This window comes from Drosophila erecta, unplaced genomic scaffold (genome assembly GCF_003286155.1).
Source record: "Drosophila erecta strain 14021-0224.00,06,07 unplaced genomic scaffold, DereRS2 tig00000000-arrow-pilon, whole genome shotgun sequence".
Classification (NCBI taxonomy): Eukaryota; Metazoa; Arthropoda; class Insecta; order Diptera; family Drosophilidae; genus Drosophila; species Drosophila erecta.
The window spans coordinates 25050921-25069683 of record NW_020825194.1 but is presented as its reverse complement, the minus strand read 5'-3'; the positions used below and the strand labels follow the sequence as shown (position 1 = coordinate 25069683).

The window sequence follows — 18763 nt, the reverse complement described above, 5'->3', positions numbered from 1 at the left end:
CCATCTAATTGTGTAATCACACTTCGTGCAATTGGATGGGTGGTCAGTGTCCTGCATTGAGTGCGCGTATCCTGCCTGCATGTCCTGCATAACCTTCAATTAAGTTGTCATAATGTCTGACAGACACAGCTGCGGAAAAAGGGCGCTTCGAATGGCACTCGGTGGGTCGATATAATCACATTTATATGACAGTTCAAAATGAGATTGTGCAATGGGTCGGCACGGCTGCAAATCCGCACGAGTGCGGAGAAAGTTGGACATTCAACTTGCTTAAATCTGTTATTTACAAGAAGAACCAGCAGGAAAATCACAAAGCTCTGGCTACCGCAGCTAATTACCACAATTAAATTGCAATTTAGCACATGCATGTGCTGATATTCTGAGATGGTTTTTCCATGCAATTGCCACTAGTGTTTTACCAAGCGATTGTAGGCAGACCTGAAATTTGCATTATTTATACAGGACAGCAAAATTAAACGCAACAGAAAATATGTATTATACATACAAAATAATGCGAAATCGAACTGGTCAAATTGCTTGCATGTTGTTTACATTTTGAAGTCACAGATATTACAACTTGAAAATGTTAACTAGATACTCGTTTGGAGATAAACCAAGTGAAGAAGGATTTTACACATTTTCTGCGGCCTAGATACTCCGGAAAGCCCAAGGTATTGAATTAATTTCTAAGTTAATATAAGGTGGATTTAATTTCCATTCAAATTTCTATTTCGAAAATAGCCTTTGATGGCTGTCAAATATTTCAAGCCATATAGCAAAGGTGCATTATATCTGACTGTCTTCCAGGGACATCGATGCTCCTTCCGATACGCACACACGCTCACATTCACGTCAAATTATGCAAATTTACAACATGATTAAGCCCGTTTAGCTGGACTCCCGTCCAACGAGTATATATATATAGTCCTATAGGCTGATGTCGTCGACGCTCTCGTGTTTGTTTTGCAATTCAAATGAATTTGCAGAGGTTGGGTTAGGAACTGGGCCCAAACCGAAGATACGGCTGTGAGTGATGCCAGCTTGCCACCTTAAAAAGGTTCGGGGGAAATGTATATTATATAGCAAGAAAGCCACATTAAATATAGTGAATTCTTGCATATTTCCCTTAGGAAGGAAAAATCACCAGGAATTTTGGGGTAAATACGATTGTGGCAGCACTGACTGAGTATAGCTGCCCGGAAATTTCGGATTGTTTGTTTCAATGTTTAGTTGTGCGCTGTCTGGGCCACCTCCTCTGCTCTCGACGTATAAATTCGTACAAATTGTTCGATGGCCGTTCGCTCTGTTCCTTCGGCCAAAGTATCAATTGTTTGGCATTGGTCTTTATTTATGCATGGTTGTTGGCATAGTTGTCGGCATTGTTGGTCTGGCCTATCCGATGTCTGCGTGGTGGTCGGTGTGTTTTATTGCTTATGGTTATGGTGGGGATATGCCGACCGTGCTCTGAATGAATTTATATTGTTTTTGAAGTGTTTAAATGTTTGTCCGTGTTTGCCGCAGGACGCTGGCACACTGGGCGTATGCGTAATGCAAATTTATGCAGGCCTAATGCTATGGCAAGTGCCCTCGAATGGAAATTTCGTCGCCTCAGCGACGGAAGATTGAAGCTTATGCAAATCGGCTTTAATCGAGATATGACTGAAGAGCTAATTAAATAAGACAAAGCCAACTTTAATTTCCAGCTAATAGACTGACGGAATTAATTTAAGTTTGGGCTTACTTCGGCCGCTTCCAATCTTTTGGAGCTTCTGTTGCTTTTATATTTGCATAGGAGTCTATTTAGGGGACTTGTTTATTTTTATTTCTTTATGGCAGCCGCGTTCAATCTTGGCCCTGGCCAAGAAGCGTAACCAAAAGCTGAATAGGGAGCCGCAACAACTTTTGCAAATCAATATTAATTGCTCAGATTCACTCGGCCATAAACTTATTTAAAAAGCAAAGCTGCAGAGTTGCTGGAAAAGCGTGCAAAACGAAAACAACAATCTGTTATATTTTCACTATTTATGCTTGTGGTTTCCACCGCCCCTCTGGCAGTATACCTCCCTCCTTCCACTTTTTTGACCGATTGTCGAGTGGAGAAAAACTTTTGCAACTTTTGCGCTGCATTTCTGAGGCTTCCTTTCGTCCTTTCCGCCGCAGTCCTGCAGACGGGCTAATACCTCTGCGCACCGCTCCTCTCTGGCGTCATGTGCTTATTATAAAATAATTAAGTCCTTTAGGAAATTATAGTTCTTGTTGCCGTTACAGTTGCCTCCCTTTCTGTTGTCGTATTTCCCCAGCCCAAGCAATCCGTGCCGGATTTTATTTCGCCCTCAGTTTCTTTCATTGTATAGTGATTTCCGAGCTCTTTCCTCCCGGTTTTCTTTACTGTTTGTCCTTTTAGTAAGTGCAGAAAGTACGCACGAAAACATTTCAGCTAGCTGTCGCTTAGGAATATTGACTTAAATCTATTAATCCATTGAACTCTGTTCTATGGATACTCGTACACCAGTCGCAGCTTAAAATTAGTATTTGAATGTTAAATCTGAAGATATAAAGAACTTTATAGCCAAAAACATTTCGTTCATAAGAAAGTCTGGCATTGCGACTTTTAAAGAACTTGTAGTACGCAGTTGTGTGCAATTTTTGCTGTCTATTTAAATGAAGAACCAGCTTGTATCTTTGGCATTGCTTGATTGCTCTTGCGAGTGTCTGCCATGAATAACCTGGGATGGATTCCCAAAGGTTGAAAATTCAACATAAATTGCTTCCAAGTCCAGCGACTCCCACTCGCTCCATCGTTTCCAGGCCTTGTGAAAAAGTATACACGTTTTGTCTCTTTTCTCTTGTGGGCTGCCACTGGCGTATGAGTAATTTATTGTGTATCTAATTAATTATTGCTGCCTACGTATTTTTCCACACCGAGACAAATGTGGCGAGTGTGCGACTGTTTATATCTGTATCTGTATCTGTATCTGAATCTGGCTTGTGTGTGCATGGGGCGTCTGGGTCGGCATCGTTAGCATTGACTTAATTGCCAAGCCACAGAATGACTCTTTTAGGACTCCGGAAAGTGAGCCTAGAAAAGCCAGGCAGATACCAGTGGTATCTTGAACCCACATGCGGGCCGGACATCATGATCTATGTGTGGGACATGGCACTTTGCATTGGAATTTATGTATCGTCTGGCTCTCGCTCTTTAAAAGTGCAACTCCCCGCCCATCCGCAGTGGGCCATCCATTTCAACATGCCACGGAGTATGACAAGTGTCGGTCAACTATAAACAGGAAGGAGCGCCAGCCACTAGGACACTCGACGAGCCCATGGACAAGCAGGATGTCAGGACACTGGCAGGACTTCAATGGCCCTCTGGCGATGTCATAAAAGCCGCTTGAGTGCGATGTTCTCGCGGAGCCTGTCGATGGTCTCATGGTGCACAGATACGCGTTCAACGCGGGGATATCCTGGCCCCTCTAAACCTTTCCGAAAATCCCAAAATGCAGCACACTCATATCCATATGAACAACGTATTTAAATGGTGCAGAACGTGTGATCTAAGTAGCTCTTTTATACTTTCGGTACATTGAGTCATCTGTTCGCATTTTGTGGCAATTGATTGACGAATATAATTTTCAGAAACTTTTATTTTTATGTTTAAGCTAAGCTTAATGACTAAATAGATAACTGCTGGAATCAGTACATTTACTATTACGTCCAAGTAAGCGAGCTGCTGTATTGACCAGCTAAATAGTATGGAAATTAATTATCCCATAAGTTGCAAATCCTTTTGGCTCGAAAAGTTTCATGAAAATCATGCAACCCAATCAATTATCGTCTGGGCGACAAATGCGCAGCCAAAAGTTGGCCAACGAATCGTTTATCAAATTTAAATTTATTTCCAATCTGGCTAAAACGCAGTTCCGAAAATTCATCATGGACGCCAGTGTAAAGTTCCGCAGATGTGTCAATGTATCTGCGCTAAATGTGTCCGTATGTGCGTATCTGCATAATTTTGATGGCTCGTTTTTGGGGGTTCGAAGAGGTTTGGGTTTTTTGGACCACTGTCGGTCTGTTTTTTGACCAGGCAGTGCATAAATTTGCATCTCAATGCGGTGGTGCTGCCTCGCATGTTGTTGTTTGTGCTACCGTGCGACGAGTTTTGGCAAAGTCCTTGTTTGTGGCTAATGATTTGCCATTTTAATTAGGCAATGTCCTGTCACAAGCAGGCGGCTAGTGGATACGGTTATTAGTTAAGAGACAGTCTCTGGTTTGACAAGTCCACTGAGAGAATAAGTAACTACAAGCTCAGCATCTAATTAGAATACTGGTAATGCTTCTTTTATCTTTCTTAGTTATCGAATAGGATACATATTCGTTATCAGATATTGATAAATGTAAAGAAATAAATTGGTATGTAAAATCTACAAGGGCTTCGGTTTTTGGCCTAATTTGAATTCAATTGTTGGGGGCCAAAAGCTTGTCAAGTTGAAGTGCATGCGAAATGTTCTTCCACGGTTGGCCTTTTAATGAGGCTGCCCGCAATCAGTTTAAACTATGAGTGCCATGGCAGAAGTATGTAACCGACTGTAATAAGCTTGGAATTTTAATTATGTTAAAACAGTAAAGAATTTCATGACGCCGTCACCCAGCATCCGCATCCATTAATTTGAGTCGCATGTGCATCCGCTGGAACATTTTGTGCACTTGTGTAGGAGCCACAAACTAATTCGCAACCATCACTTTTTTTCGCACACATTTAAACCAGCAAACTTTTATATCCGCTCTACGTCTACACAAATAAACAAGCTGTAACTAAATAATTGCCAAAGACTGTGCAAACGTCAATAAACAAGCACCACACACAGGCGCTCACATGGCGTGTTTCCGTTTCCGCTTTTGCATGGCACGTGCGTGTCTGCGGCTTTTGGCCATGATTTCTGTGTGCGAGTGTGTGTGTGGTGGCCATGCCTGTTGACAAATTTGTGGTCAAGCGAAGTCAACAAAGTCGTTTTAAATCCAAGTACTGGGTGCTTAAAAAATTATGACTTTAATCCTTGCCATTATGAAGAGCTAAAAGTTAATGAAGCGACGATTACAAGCATTCGAAAATAAATAAATAATAATTAAAGCACTAATTTTACCAACGCAGTACGTGCTCAGTATTTTGTATTCGGCTAAAAAAGACAGAACAATTGGTATAATCATTATATTATGAAAAAGCTGGTTTCCTTTAACCTACTATTATGAATTTTATTTACAGCAGCGTGCTTAGAAAAGCCACCAATTACGGTGAGCGTACAATATAAAAATGGGATAATTAGGTAGTTTCCTATTTGTCAATGGCCAAATGGTCTGCATAATTAAATTATTTAGTTTGGCAGAACTTTCTTCACTTTTCGAGCAAATTTAACTTTTTGGTTGACCAATTTCGTGCTTGCCAGTGACGTGCAACTTTATAATATAATACAATTTGCTATTATCAAATTACCCTACTCCAGAATGTATTCCGTGGCAATCAGCTCCTACCTCAGTGACACCACTTAAGCCAGGCAAGAGAATTGCATGCTATTCATTTTGCGGCTCCATAGTTTGGCCAGAGTCTACACCTCACTCCATTAGGCTTTTCCATTACATTTTTAATTAATTAATGGGCCTCCGCCTCCATGTGCGGCTCCACCACTGTTTATGGCTTAAGAAGATCAAGCGAGGAACGTATGATATTAAAAAATAACCGGGTCGTGTTTGTGCCTGTAATTAAAAGTGCCGCCTACTTGGAAGCTGGTCCTGGTTAAATACGTATGCTCAGGAGCTGGAAAGGAAACCGAGTCAACAACTTTCTATTTTGTCATTGAAACGGGCTGCTCGCTTCGCTGCCAAAGTTCAGAGCTTCAGTCCGACCATCTTGTAAGTGACACACTCTGCATACACATAAGCAACTGGAAATAATTTTTCAATTCGCAAATGCAACTTTTAACACACACAAAAAGCAGAGCAAACTTTAAGTTTGCAATTGCTGCAGCCGGAGCCGGAGCCGTTCCCCGGTGGAAAGCGGTAAACCAGCAAAGGATGAGTTCTGGGACTCGGGAGGAGACCCAGACCCGTCCAGCTGCAATCGTCGTGTTCCCGTGCACTTCTTGGGGTTTCTGTGCCATTTCTTGCTGTGTTTCTTTTAGCCACGGCCCCAGCTCCAGAAGGAAATTACAAACCAAAGTAAACGCCAGCAGCAGCCAAGGAAGTTGTTGACGCAGGACGAGCGCCGGCGCTGAGTGTCAGTGTCATATCCTGTGCCAAAAGTGCACACAGAACTTCGGCCCGGGAATCCAGACTCTGGATCCAGTAGCTGGATGTCCACAGAGAGAATGTGCTGGCACTCGTTTCATTTCAATTCAGTGAGCATTGCGCATCTATAGGCTTGACCAAAAATTAAAACTAAAAAGGCTTACAAATTATTATATAGCAAATAACGAATCCCCGATTCGGCAGTCGCCTTGAGTACCCTTTGGGATCATATAATATACATACCCCACTTTACTTTATTTTCTCAGTGCAGCAGCAAGGGCCAGAGATGCTGCACATTACAAATGAATAATTTATGCGCGCGCTCTCTCAACGCCAGATGGATGAGGGATACGGATGTGGATGAAGCCGCTGGCTGGGGGATCCAGATGGGGGGCAGGACTGCCCGTAGACCCAGTCACGGAGGACTGCGGCAACGTCCAATCCTGGTCAATGCCAAATGAGTTGTGGCAGCGCCTCGCTGGTGCCATAAAGGGGAAAAAGGGAGCTGGGGAACTGGAACTGAGGGATCGGGCATGGAATTGGGATGGGAAGCTGTTGCTTCCAAAAACTTCGCCCCAGAAGGGCAAATTACATGGCGCTGGTGTGAAAATTATCTTCCTGGCAAGCGCCGGCAAGGAAGACGGAAGAAAGCGCAAACTCAAAAGTTATTAGAGCAAATTTTTGCCTTTTGCCTAAGTAATGGCCAAGTGCATATCTCTCAGCACATATTGAGTTATGACTTAATTGGATAAGAGCCCGGTTTGCGCAACTTTGCACACCCATCCCGCTATCCACTGTCCGTCCTCAGTGCTCCTCTGGAGCTGCTAAGTTGGGCGGAAAGTTGAGAAAACATTATTTCTTATTCGCCTTGAGACTCGGATTGCGGTAATGGATCTCGTAAGCCTCTGATTATTAGTTTCGGTGAGCACAAAATAATTTCCTCAGACTATCTAGCGTATTATCAATATGAGGTCTTATCCGTAAATTCCGGATTGAATGCTTCCCACTGGGCAGAATGAACATCCCATCTTATGAATTATTCGTATTGACGTCACTTGTGATAACAAACATCTGTGAGGAGCTTACCATTTGGTTCCAGCAGCAGATAAGTTCTGGCCTATGTATCAGATAGAAGCTTTTAGTTTCTATTCTGCCCCAAGATCAATTGATATTATTGCATACTCTTAGGCGTGCGATGAAACCCGGACAATTTGACAAGCCGCAGTCAACGACTACTAGTGCTACTAATAAGAACAAGGCAGTTCTAGGAGAGGAACTTAGAAATGCCGTCAACGCGCCCTCAGATAATGATACTCTACAAGTATCCGATTTTGCCGCCACAGCAGCTTCATTGGCATCTGCTTTTTCGAGCGTCAATGGGTCCACATCAGGAACCGCCTCGCGCTACCAAAGCCCTGCTTCAGGTGAAGCCTCGCAGCGCTTTCAAACAATAAAGCGCAAGTCATGCGCCTCCCCAAAGACTGATGGGAAAAAAGCTAACCTCGGCAAGAACGGTGATAACGTTCCCATACCTCAATCGAACTATAGTGGCAGCTCAAACCGTTTCGAATTGCTAGCGCTTCACCCAGATGACATGGAAGTTGAGAACGCCAACGACGTGCTATGTGAGAGGCCTAGTACAAGTCATCAAGCTGCCATTGCTGCGGCGAAGCGGGCCGCTAACTCTCCTGGCACCTCAGGTTCTCCCAACAAGACGCAGCCCAAACCACCGCCCATAGTGATGGAAGGTATTGAAAACGTCTCTCTGCTCATGCAAGAACTCAGGAAAATAATTGACATAAATAAAGTTGAAGCTAGGGCTTCACTTGGCGGTATGATGAGACTCTATGCAAATGACGCTACCACTTTTCGTAGCATTGTCAGTTGGCTTGAGCAGGAAAAATATGAATTCCATTGCTACCAACTGAAGGAAGATAGGCCGTTTAAAGTCTGCATTAAAGGCTTACACCACAGCACGCTTCATAGCCAGATTAAGGAGGATCTGGAAAAATTCGGACACAAGGTGCTTGACGTCCATCTGCCCCAGAGGCGCAGTGAGCCAGGCACCCCTGTAGCCAAGCCGGTAAATATGTTCTTCGTGAATATTGCCGCCGCGGCCAATAATAAGGAGATCCTGCTAGTCAAGGCACTTTGCCATATGCGGGTTATCGTTGAGCCCCTCCGAAAGCGCAATGCTGTTGTGCAATGCCATCGATGCCAACAGTTTGGCCATACGGCTAAATACTGTCGTAAAGCGCATATTTGCGTCAAATGTGCTGGCGAGCACGCTGCCAGCAACTGTACTAGGCCGCGCAGTGAACCGTGCACGTGCTACAATTGCGGACAACAGCACCCTGCAAGCTATTCAGGGTGCCCCAAATACCAGGCGTTCCTGCAACGATCTCGGCCCAAGCGTGGAGTTGGAGCTCGGCCTACTGTGAATAGCCAAACCGAGACAAATGATCAAACTAGGAGCAGACCAAGAGTAGCCACTCGTCAAGGTGTCTCCTATGCAGATGCAGCTAGGGGAGGCGTGCATGTCTCTCAACATGAACAGCAGAACAACCCAAACATAAACCAACGAACCAACAGCCGCAACCGCTCGACATCGAGATCTCGAGTTGCAGCTCAACGAGACAACAACCGCAACCGTTCAGCATCGAGATCCCGAAATACGGCATATCACTCATCTCTTGAAAATAACATTGAAAACATGATGCGAACCCTCAATGGAAATATCGATTCACTCCGCTCGTTACAGGATAAACAGACGGAGATGATGATGATGATGCTCAAACAGCAGCAACAGCAGACACAGCAGCAGGGGCAAATTCTTAATTTGCTTGCTGCCCTCCAAGCGCAACGATCAACAATATGATGCCGCTGCGCATTCTAATGTGGAACGCCGATGGCGTTTCCACGAAGCTGCCAGAGCTTGAGTGCTTTGCGCGACAAAATAAGATCGATGTCATACTAATTAGTGAGACTCACTGCCGAGGAAACTTTGTGCCAAAAATATATGGTTTTGATGCATATCCAGCTAATGATCCAAGTGTTGGCAATGCTAGAGGAGGAGCTGCGATCTTTATAAAATCTAGCTTGGTGCATTATCCTCTGAGCCCTGTTACCAGCGAAAAAGTACAAATAGCGTCTGCAGGAATAAACACAGCGCTTGGTGTGATCGACTTTGGTGCGATTTACTGTCCTCCTCGTTTCACATGGACAACAAATGAATTTGCTGACATACTACCGCTAAATCATCGAAAATTTATAATTGCAGGAGACTGGAATGCATCTCACTGGCTCTGGGGCTCAGGAAGATGCAATCAAAGAGGTCGCGCTCTCGCGGATCTTATTCTTAGTACGGAAGTCAACACGCTGGCTACAGGCAGTCCTACTCGGTATCCGTACGGTAGGAGAGGAACTCCAAGCTGCATTGATTTTGCAGTAACGAAAGGCGTTCTCGATATTCATGCTTCCATAACATCGGCTCCTGATCTCAGCTCTGATCACCTGCCTCTTATCATAACGCTGGATGTCACAGCATTGACATATCCTACAGCAGATCGATTGATAACCAGACACACCAACTTAGAAATGTTCTGCGGTCTTCTAGAGCAATCTCTGTATCTTGATATAGAAATCAACTCAGAAGAAGATATTGAGGACGCAATCAACCTATTTGCTGTAAAGGTGAAATCGGCAGCCATAACAGCTACACGAACGTTGACACAGAGACCCGTAGCAGCAGGTATACCCCTCACACGGGAAATTCTTATTTTAATTGCTGAAAAGAGACGACTTCGGACAAGATGGATGAGGTCCCGCCACCCTCTAGACAAATTAGAGTGGAACAGAGCTCAACATATTCTCCGTAAGAAACTGGTGGACCATAAAGCTGCATGGTTCGACGAGAGGCTTACCAACACTGGTACTGGAAGCGAAGCGAGGCATTCTCTATGGAAAGCGACGCGTAGTATAAAAAGGAGGTGCCCCAGGAAGGCACCACTAGCTAATGAGAACGGAACATGGTGTCGTTCTGACAAGGAACAAGCGGAAGTGTTTGCTAGGCACTTAGCTGAACGGTTCAAGCCCTTTAACCTTGCCAGCCAACAGGAAAAACAAGAAACGCAGGAAGTCCTCGAGCAAGCGCTGCAAATGGATGCACCGATTCTCCCGTTCGACCAATGTGAGATATCAGCGATCATAAACCGCCAATCCTCTAAAAGAGCACCAGGCCACGACATCATCTGCAACGCTACTCTGAAGGCGCTGCCTACTCACGCGATCTCTTACATAACGTTGATCTTCAACGCTATGTTGAGGTTGCATTACTTCCCTGCCCAGTGGAAATTTGGCTTAGTGAGTATGATCCACAAGCCCGGAAAGCCAGAGAGTGACCCAGCATCCTACCGGCCAATCAGTCTCCTCCCATCAATCTCGAAGATCTTTGAGAGACTTATCTCTGCCCGAATTGCTGGGATAATGTCATCCAGAAGAGCCATCCCTGATCACCAATTTGGATTTCGTGCAGGTCACAGTTCAATAGAACAACTGCACCGCATCGTTGACCAAATATTGCAAGCCTACGATGAGAAAGAATACTGCAATGCGCTCTTTTTGGACATTAAGGAAGCATTCGACCGAGTCTGGCATATTGGCCTATTGGCCAAAATAAAAATGACACTACCAGCACCGTATTACTTGCTAATGCGGTCCTACTTGGCGAATAGGCAGTTCGCAGTACGTTTCCACTCCGCAACCTCAGGGATACATGAGGTCAGTGCAGGAGTGCCTCAAGGAAGTGTACTGGGTCCATTATTGTACTGTCTGTATACCAACGATATGCCGCAGCCAAATGCTAGTATGGACGCCAACCCTGACAGGATGACTCTAGCCACTTTCGCCGATGACGTCTGTGTTACTTACAGATCATCCTGCGAATATGAAGCAGCAGACGGCCTACAAGAGTACGCTGACAGGTACGAGAAATGGGCAAGAAGATGGAATATTGGCATAAATGGTCAAAAGTCAGCTAACGTGTGCTTCTCACTAAGGAGGAAAACACCACCTGCTGTTCAACTAGGTGAGGAGATGGTACAGCAGTGTAGTACGGCCAAATATCTTGGCATAACATTAGATCGCCGGCTCACATTTGCTCCCCACATAGCAGCCATCAAAACAAGGGTGAGAGCAGCTGTGACAAAGCACTGGTGGCTCCTAAGAAGCAACAGTAAACTCTCCACCCGAAATAAGCTCACCCTATACAAGCAGGTCATTGCTCCCATCTGGCAATATGGTTGCCAAATCTGGGGGATAGCAAGAGATAGCCAAATCAAAAAAATTCAGGTGGCCCAGAACAAAATAGCGAGACAAATTACAGGCTGTGAGTGGTACATTCGAAATAGCGTGCTACATAGGGACCTAAAACTAGTTACGGTACTACAACAAATCAACTTCCACTCCAGTCGGTACAACTCAAGACTGATGAACCACAGGAATCGTCTCGCTAATGATCTCACCATTACTCGACCGAGGCAGAGGATCAAAAGACGTCAACCAAGAGACTTAGTGCTAAGATAACAATAGCTTAATAGCTAAACATTAATTATAAAACAACATGAGAGTATTAGACCAAACTAGAAAAAGCTATATTAAATATTCCCTATAGCCGGAGCGCCAATTGGCAGAAACAATAGAAAATAAGGTAATAAAAGGGTTCATAGCTATCCTGTATATCTTAATAAACTACAATAAAAAAAAAAAAAAAAAAAAAAAACTTGTGATAAGGTGCCAGGAACGGCAATTTCGCCGATTAGAGGCAAAAAATATATATGTGATATTAATTTACTTACATATTACATATGTATATTCATTTTTAACGGGGTTACCCAGCTTTAAGTGCGTTTGATAAAACGTGAACGCTTAGTCTATCCAACTTTCAATTGAAGAGAATCCCCCAACATGAAATGCAAGATCATACGGATGGATGTGAACTAAAAGTGTACAAATCCCTGCTGGAAGCCCAATCAAAGGGACTTTAATGCAAATGCGCTGCCATTTCGCTTTCCAGTTGATTCCGTTGACACACAAAAAAAGCGGAAAAACACAGAGTGGGGATAGACAGAGCCCCAGCAATATAAAAACAACGACGAACCGGCAGCGCGATTTGTGCTCATTTGTCAATGCACGGTGATGCTACATAGGTGCCACTCGCCTCAAGTCAATCCGCATAACGTATACGCCGCTACGGCCACGCCGAATGCAGTTTTTAGCTTTCCCTGTAGTTGATTTTGTTTGCGGGGATGTGTGGGTTGCTTGGCGTTCTGGTTGAAGCCCACACGGAGCACAGAACACGAAACAGACAGCAGTTCCAACCTCATTCCCAGTCTCCACCCATTTGAACATCAAACTCCCCGCAGTGAGCCCGCTTTCCATTGGGATTTTAATTTATAATTCAACACTCGAACATGTCACCAAAGAGTTTCATCAATATCCACTCTAAAAGCAGTTCCACCACGCCGTAAACCGATTAAGCTATTCGGTGATTGTGAGATCTCTCAAACGTAAACCATGGACCTGAACAAAAATTTAAAACTTCAGAGAAACTGAAGTGACCTGGAGTCGCAAACGCTTTTAAGCTCATGGTTAAAAAATTATTTCAAACGTATCTTAGCTTTTTTTGTCGCAGCTGGGGGTAAATGAGATAACAAATAAATTTTATTTTTAAAAGAGATGAATGTCCAGTCCAGTTGATTGTGATTTATAATACATACGTGTGCTTTTGAACTTATCAGTATATTTAAGCAGTGGGATTACAAATAATCGCAAACTCAGCCTACATACTTTTTTTCTTAAAATAGTAATTAATTATTAATACTTATATACGCATATTAAGTACATTCGTACCCCTGGGATTCCATTTGAAATATTTTTAATTTGAATTTGAATTTATCAAGGCTGACATTAAAATCACATTATAAAATAATAAACTCATAAAATAATATATTTTATATTTGATTTATATTCTGTTTATAATTTATCTTTTTTCCCCGCAAGCATTAGAGCCCAATTTATAAATAAAATAAAAAGACCCTACTAATTAACTATTAAGATGGGGTATATAAAAGTCGCCAATAACTTATTTAGGTTCGGTACTATACAAGGAAAATAAACTGATTACTCTGCCTGCTTTCACTTTTTACATAACACATAACAATTAAAGAGAGATTGTGAGGCAATAAGTATATACGATCCAATTTCTTATTCTCGACCTCATTTAGTTCTTGAACTCCACCAGCAATGATTAACCGAGATTTTTTGCTGTCCATCATATGCTGGCTATTTACCTTCCTTCAAATAGGTTTGTTTTTCTTAAATATCGCATTAGGATTATTAATTTTGTAATGCGAAACTAAATCAATTTTATTTTAAAGCACAATCTGGCTTCACATGCCGCGATGGCCAAGTGATACCTAGCTTCAGTAGATGTGATGCTCATAAGGATTGTAACGATGGCAGCGATGAGAGCTTCGTTGAGTGCTTCAAGGAGATCTGCCAGGAGTACAAGTGCTCATATGGTGGCTGCTACCAGGAAACCCAGCGTTGTGATGGCAAATTGGACTGTTGGGACGGAACAGACGAAACCCCAAGCCTTTGCAACAAAAATCAAACTCAAATGACTGCTGAAGAAAAGGTTTCAACGCCTAAATGCCCGTAAGTTTGATATTCCGGTTCAATATACGCAATATATATTTGTTCAGCATGTTGACACATTTCAATAGAGAAAGTGATTTCAGTGCGGGTAATAAGTATTAATATTTTTCTCAGCTGAGTGATTGGTGTAAGCCTTTAATGATTGCAAAAAATGTTTTAAATTCTCTTTCTTGTCAGAGAAAATAGCTTGAAATGTCAATCAACATCGGATTGCGTGGATTACAAGTACATTTGCGATGGCATCAAGGACTGCCAGGATGGCAGCGATGAAACCATTGCCAATTGCCTAATTTCCGAGTGCCCCAACAATACATTCCGCTGTGCCTATGGAGGATGCTTGGCGATAAATAAGGCATGCGATGGGGAAATTGATTGCTGGGACAAGTCGGATGAGGAGTACGCCATATGCGCAAACAATTTTAGAAAACTTGCGCCTGCAACACTAACTGAAGCCCGAAATGGAACAAATCGCACCACACCAATGGTTTCAACCAATTTATTCGATGTCATCCGAATGGTTGTTCAACAGTCGACGGGCTGCAGAATACCGGGAAACCTGAAACACCTTCAGGTAAAAACCCTCTTTAATGTCCTGCCCTATAGGGTGGGTTCAGAAATAGCAGACTTCACTGTAGTGCGATTGAGTTGCTCCAACAGCACACTGCTGTTAGGTAGTGATCTTAATCTCTGCCGCAATGGAAAGTGGCAAGGACCATGGCCGGATTGCGTTTCGCGGTGCCGCAGAGGGATTTTTACCCGGAATCCTTCAATTCGATCTGCCTGTCATTACAACGGAGATACTAGGGATTGCACAGACAATTCAAGCAAGTTGTTCATTGGAACCTTGGCCAACGTAACCTGCGCTACAGGTTACAAGTCGAAGGGAAAGACTTCTTGGCAAACTCGCACCTGCGTGGAACTTCCAAGGGCTACCGCTCCGGTTTGGATTCTTGGGAAGAAGCAAAATCGCCTCCAATGCGTTCCGGAGTGTGGCATAATAGTGCCTGGCGTAAAGGACACTCCTTGGACCGTGAGTCTATTCACAAATGCCTTGACCACGTCCAAGTTCTCCTTCAGATGCCTGGGAAAAATAATTAGTGCTTTCTCGGTTCTTGTCGAGAAACAATGCATTGATACAGTCGATGTGATGCGATATGCCATTATCAGTGGAGAGTACTTGGTGGCTTTTAATGACTTTGATGAGAGCCCCTATAAGGTGCACTTCTTAGAGAGTATATATAAAGGGTAAGACTTAATTTTTATATATTCTTGTACGTTTATAACCTCTCTTTTACAGCTCACAAAATGCCCTTGTCAGCACAGTTGATCCTTTTATATTTTCCACCCTGCTGCGCCCAATTTGCCTGCCTCCTATTCCTGAGTGGTATGCCCAGTCATCGAGCACAACTGCCTATACAACCTCAAATGGCATCAAAATTACCTATCTCATTAGCATCGAAGATGACATACGCGAGAAAATAAAACTTATACGCGAGTCCAACAGCCAAAGAGGAAATTAAAATAGCACTAAACATTTAAGATTTCGCCTTAGCCTGATCCTTCAAAATGTCAGACATACACAAATTGGTCAACATAAAATACACCTCTTTTTATACTTGTTGTTTTTACTTTTTTCCTCTTTGATTGGGACCCGAAGCCCCTAACCAACTGATATATCGCAATGCCCAGCCAAATGAGCTTAACGGATGCTCACCTGGCTCCAAGTGCCGGAGTGCAGCCGCACCTGCAGCCATGGGAGGCACATGCGTGGTCCCCGGAGCGTCTGGGCTCCATGTATTCCGACTGGGCGATGCACTTCTTCAGCCAGCAGCGGTACGCCAACGGACTGCGCTACTTCAACAACGCCCTGGACCTGAATCCGTTCAATGCAAGAGCTCTGATGCGCCGAAGTCAGCTGAAGAGATCCATGGGCCTTGCCACCGAGGCTCTGAAGGATTGCTCACAGGCAGAGGGTTAGTCGTACATTTGGAAGTGGGATGGTTTAAGCTCTCCTTTTTTGTACTCAGATCTGCTGATGAGCCGAAAGCCAGCAGTAACCAATCCCAATGTCAGTCTGGAAGTCTGCGATGCTCTGTACGAGTCCAATCGGCTGGAGGACTCCAAAATAAATCTGCACTGCCATCTCAAGCGGTTCAGCTCCGCCCAAAGAGGTCCTGTTGTCGACCGTCTTAATGTGGTAAGTGCACTGTACAAAGCATCCCAAAATGGCGTTAAGTGGACCTCCTTTTCAGTTAAATGAGAACTTTCGAGACACATTATCGGATGATACCACTATGTCTGTACAGCGGCTTATCAATCGCATGATGGGTAGTTTGGCTAAGGAATCCAAGGAGATGAAGGATACTTGCGACGTGATTAGCATAATGGAAAAGGAGGTAATTTCACTCTGACTATACTCACTTGAATACCTAAAAACGCATCCAAAATTTAGGAAGCCCACTTGTCGCCACTGGAAATAGCTAGGCGAAAAAGGCACTTTAAGATATATAACCAGCTGTATCTGAGCAAGTGCTGGGTGGATGTGGCCTTCCTGAAGAGACTACGCGATGATCCCAATGTGCAGCCCAAACATTGCAAAAAGTCATCCGAGTTCTTGGGCAAGCTGATGGCTAGCAATTACAAAGCGGAGCGCACTCTTACGGTTGGACCTGAATTATAATAGATAATAACGTAGCAGTGACTAATGTAATTTTTAGAAAATGCTGCACACCCGAAGTCCCATGTACGCCTTGCATCAACAGAAATATCCCAACGAGGCGTTTTATAATAAGCATCGGGAGGAAAATCTATATCGCATTCAGTACCAGACGAGGCGGAATATGTTCAAGATACTGCGCAGTATTCGACTGCTAATTCGTGTTGGAGAACTAAATGTGAGGCTTAAAATTCAAGGTTTTCATTTAACTGTGTTGTGAACTCGATTAATTCGTAGAAACTAACTACATTTATTGAGGAGGTCATGGGCGACTACGTCACCATTAAGACGAACCGCGTAATGCCGTGGAAATTTGAATTCACTAATGAGGTCTACAACTACCTAGGTCTAGCCCGCATTAATGAGTACAAAATCCCCAGCAATATGACTGTCTTGCAGGGAAGACAACGTCTTCTGACACTTTTCAGACTACCGCTCAATAATAATCTGGACATGAAAAAATCGAAGACAAAACGATCGAGTACTCTGAGTATAACAAGATCGAGTGCCACCGATCCCAAGGCTGAGCATTTTAAGTATGTTTTTTCAGAAATATGTACATGTACATTTACCGAAAAATGTCTTATTTCAGGAAACAAGTGGTCCGGCTGGAGAACCGAATGCGGTTTGCCGAGTATCACATCGAACGCGCCTATCTGCTGCATGAGTTGGCCCAAGAGCATCTGAATTTTAACTCATTTGATGGAGCTTGCTCCATGGCACGAATTGCCCTGGAGGGTAAGTTAAGTGTAAGCAAAGGCCGCAAAATATAACAATAGATTCCACAGAGGCCATCAAGTGCAAGAGTATAATTTGGAGCTTCCTGAGTCTCATGGTTATATGCAAGGCCCACGCGATTCTGGGCAAGATCGAGCGGGAAAAGGAAATTCTGGCCGAGGCCTTCGAGCTGGCCAAGAAAATGAAGAACCTGGACCTGTGCCTATTCATAGATATCTGCATTAAGGTAAATGCGGAGGAGATGGAAATGAAGCGCATGGTTACCTCAGATTTGACTGCTAGGAGACAAAAGTTTGGCTCAAAGATGTTCCAAAGCAACGATCAGGTGAATGAGGATCGCAACCAAATTACCTAGACAGCAGTTCTATAATACTGCAATGGAACCAATGTTTTGTGTGCTTTGTTTGCAGGAAACACGATGTTATTTACCAACATGAATAAACTACTTATTTAAAATTAGCAAATAAGTTAATCCCTAGAGAAGCTAGTGGGAATCTTCGTAGAAATTCCGCTTGCATAGGGCGAAAACTTTAAAGTGCGACTTCCCCGTGTTTTTCCGGCCAGCCAAAAGTTTATCTCAATGAAAAACCCCAAGCACATTAACGGCTGTCGGTGTTGGGCATTCAATCACTGCAAAGTGCAGCTGCAACTTGCTCGTACATATAAATAGTTTATGTTTCTTTCCGCTTCTTGTTGCCACTGGTCGGAGGCGGCAACCTTTTCAGTGTAAACTTTGCACACTTTGGATTTGGAGAGCGCCGGATCTAAGCCAGACTCCCCGAAAAACTCAAACCCACCCACCTCACCTTCTTCAGCTGCCCTCGGTTTCCACCTGGTGGCTGGAAGTTCCGTGCAACATCGCACAAAAGACGCAAATAAATGAAGCCATTTGTTGTGTTGTTAGCTGATTTTCGATGCAAAGGATGGCCGGAGGTGGCAAACTTTCGCACCACCTGCCCGGCGAAACTGCTCGCAATTCCCATTAGTCGCTTGTCATTTAAATTTTTTCGCCTTGTCCGTAACCTCGGGTGTATGAAGAGATTTTTTAAACCCGGCACGCCAATGACATCCCACTACGTTTCTTTGACTTTGGAGCGTGTGTTTCCGGGTTCCATCCTAAAAATTATGTTCCTGCTGCGGATGTGGCTCATTTGGCAGCGGAAATGAGCTGTCGTCCTTTGGTCAGTTGTGAAATTAACAACATACCTCCTCTTCTCTTCTTCTGATTTTATGTTTCATTAATTAGGTGAAACGTTCCTTCTATTCAGCCGAACCTGACAAATGCTGAGTACAATATTATCTCTATTAGGCACC

General features: G+C 43.7%; 2 protein-coding genes across 2 annotated transcripts; both read left to right on the top strand.

The window, feature by feature from the left end:
* The first annotated feature begins 6633 nt into the window (after positions 1 to 6633).
* LOC6553293 (modular serine protease) lies at positions 6634 to 15515 on the top strand. Its single transcript, XM_026976110.1, has 4 exons — positions 6634 to 6880; positions 13716 to 13995; positions 14173 to 15240; positions 15293 to 15515. The coding sequence occupies exons 1-4, from the start codon at positions 6634 to 6636 to the stop codon at positions 15513 to 15515; spliced, it is 1818 nt and encodes a 605-aa protein (XP_026831911.1).
* Positions 15163 to 17908, top strand: LOC6553294. The gene is made up of 9 exons (XM_001979151.3): positions 15163 to 15240; positions 15293 to 15968; positions 16023 to 16192; positions 16248 to 16391; positions 16448 to 16657; positions 16713 to 16889; positions 16949 to 17247; positions 17304 to 17449; positions 17500 to 17908. The coding sequence occupies exons 2-9, from the start codon at positions 15677 to 15679 to the stop codon at positions 17802 to 17804; spliced, it is 1743 nt and encodes a 580-aa protein (XP_001979187.1). The 5' UTR covers positions 15163 to 15240; positions 15293 to 15676; the 3' UTR covers positions 17805 to 17908.
* Positions 17909 to 18763: the final 855 nt, after the last annotated feature.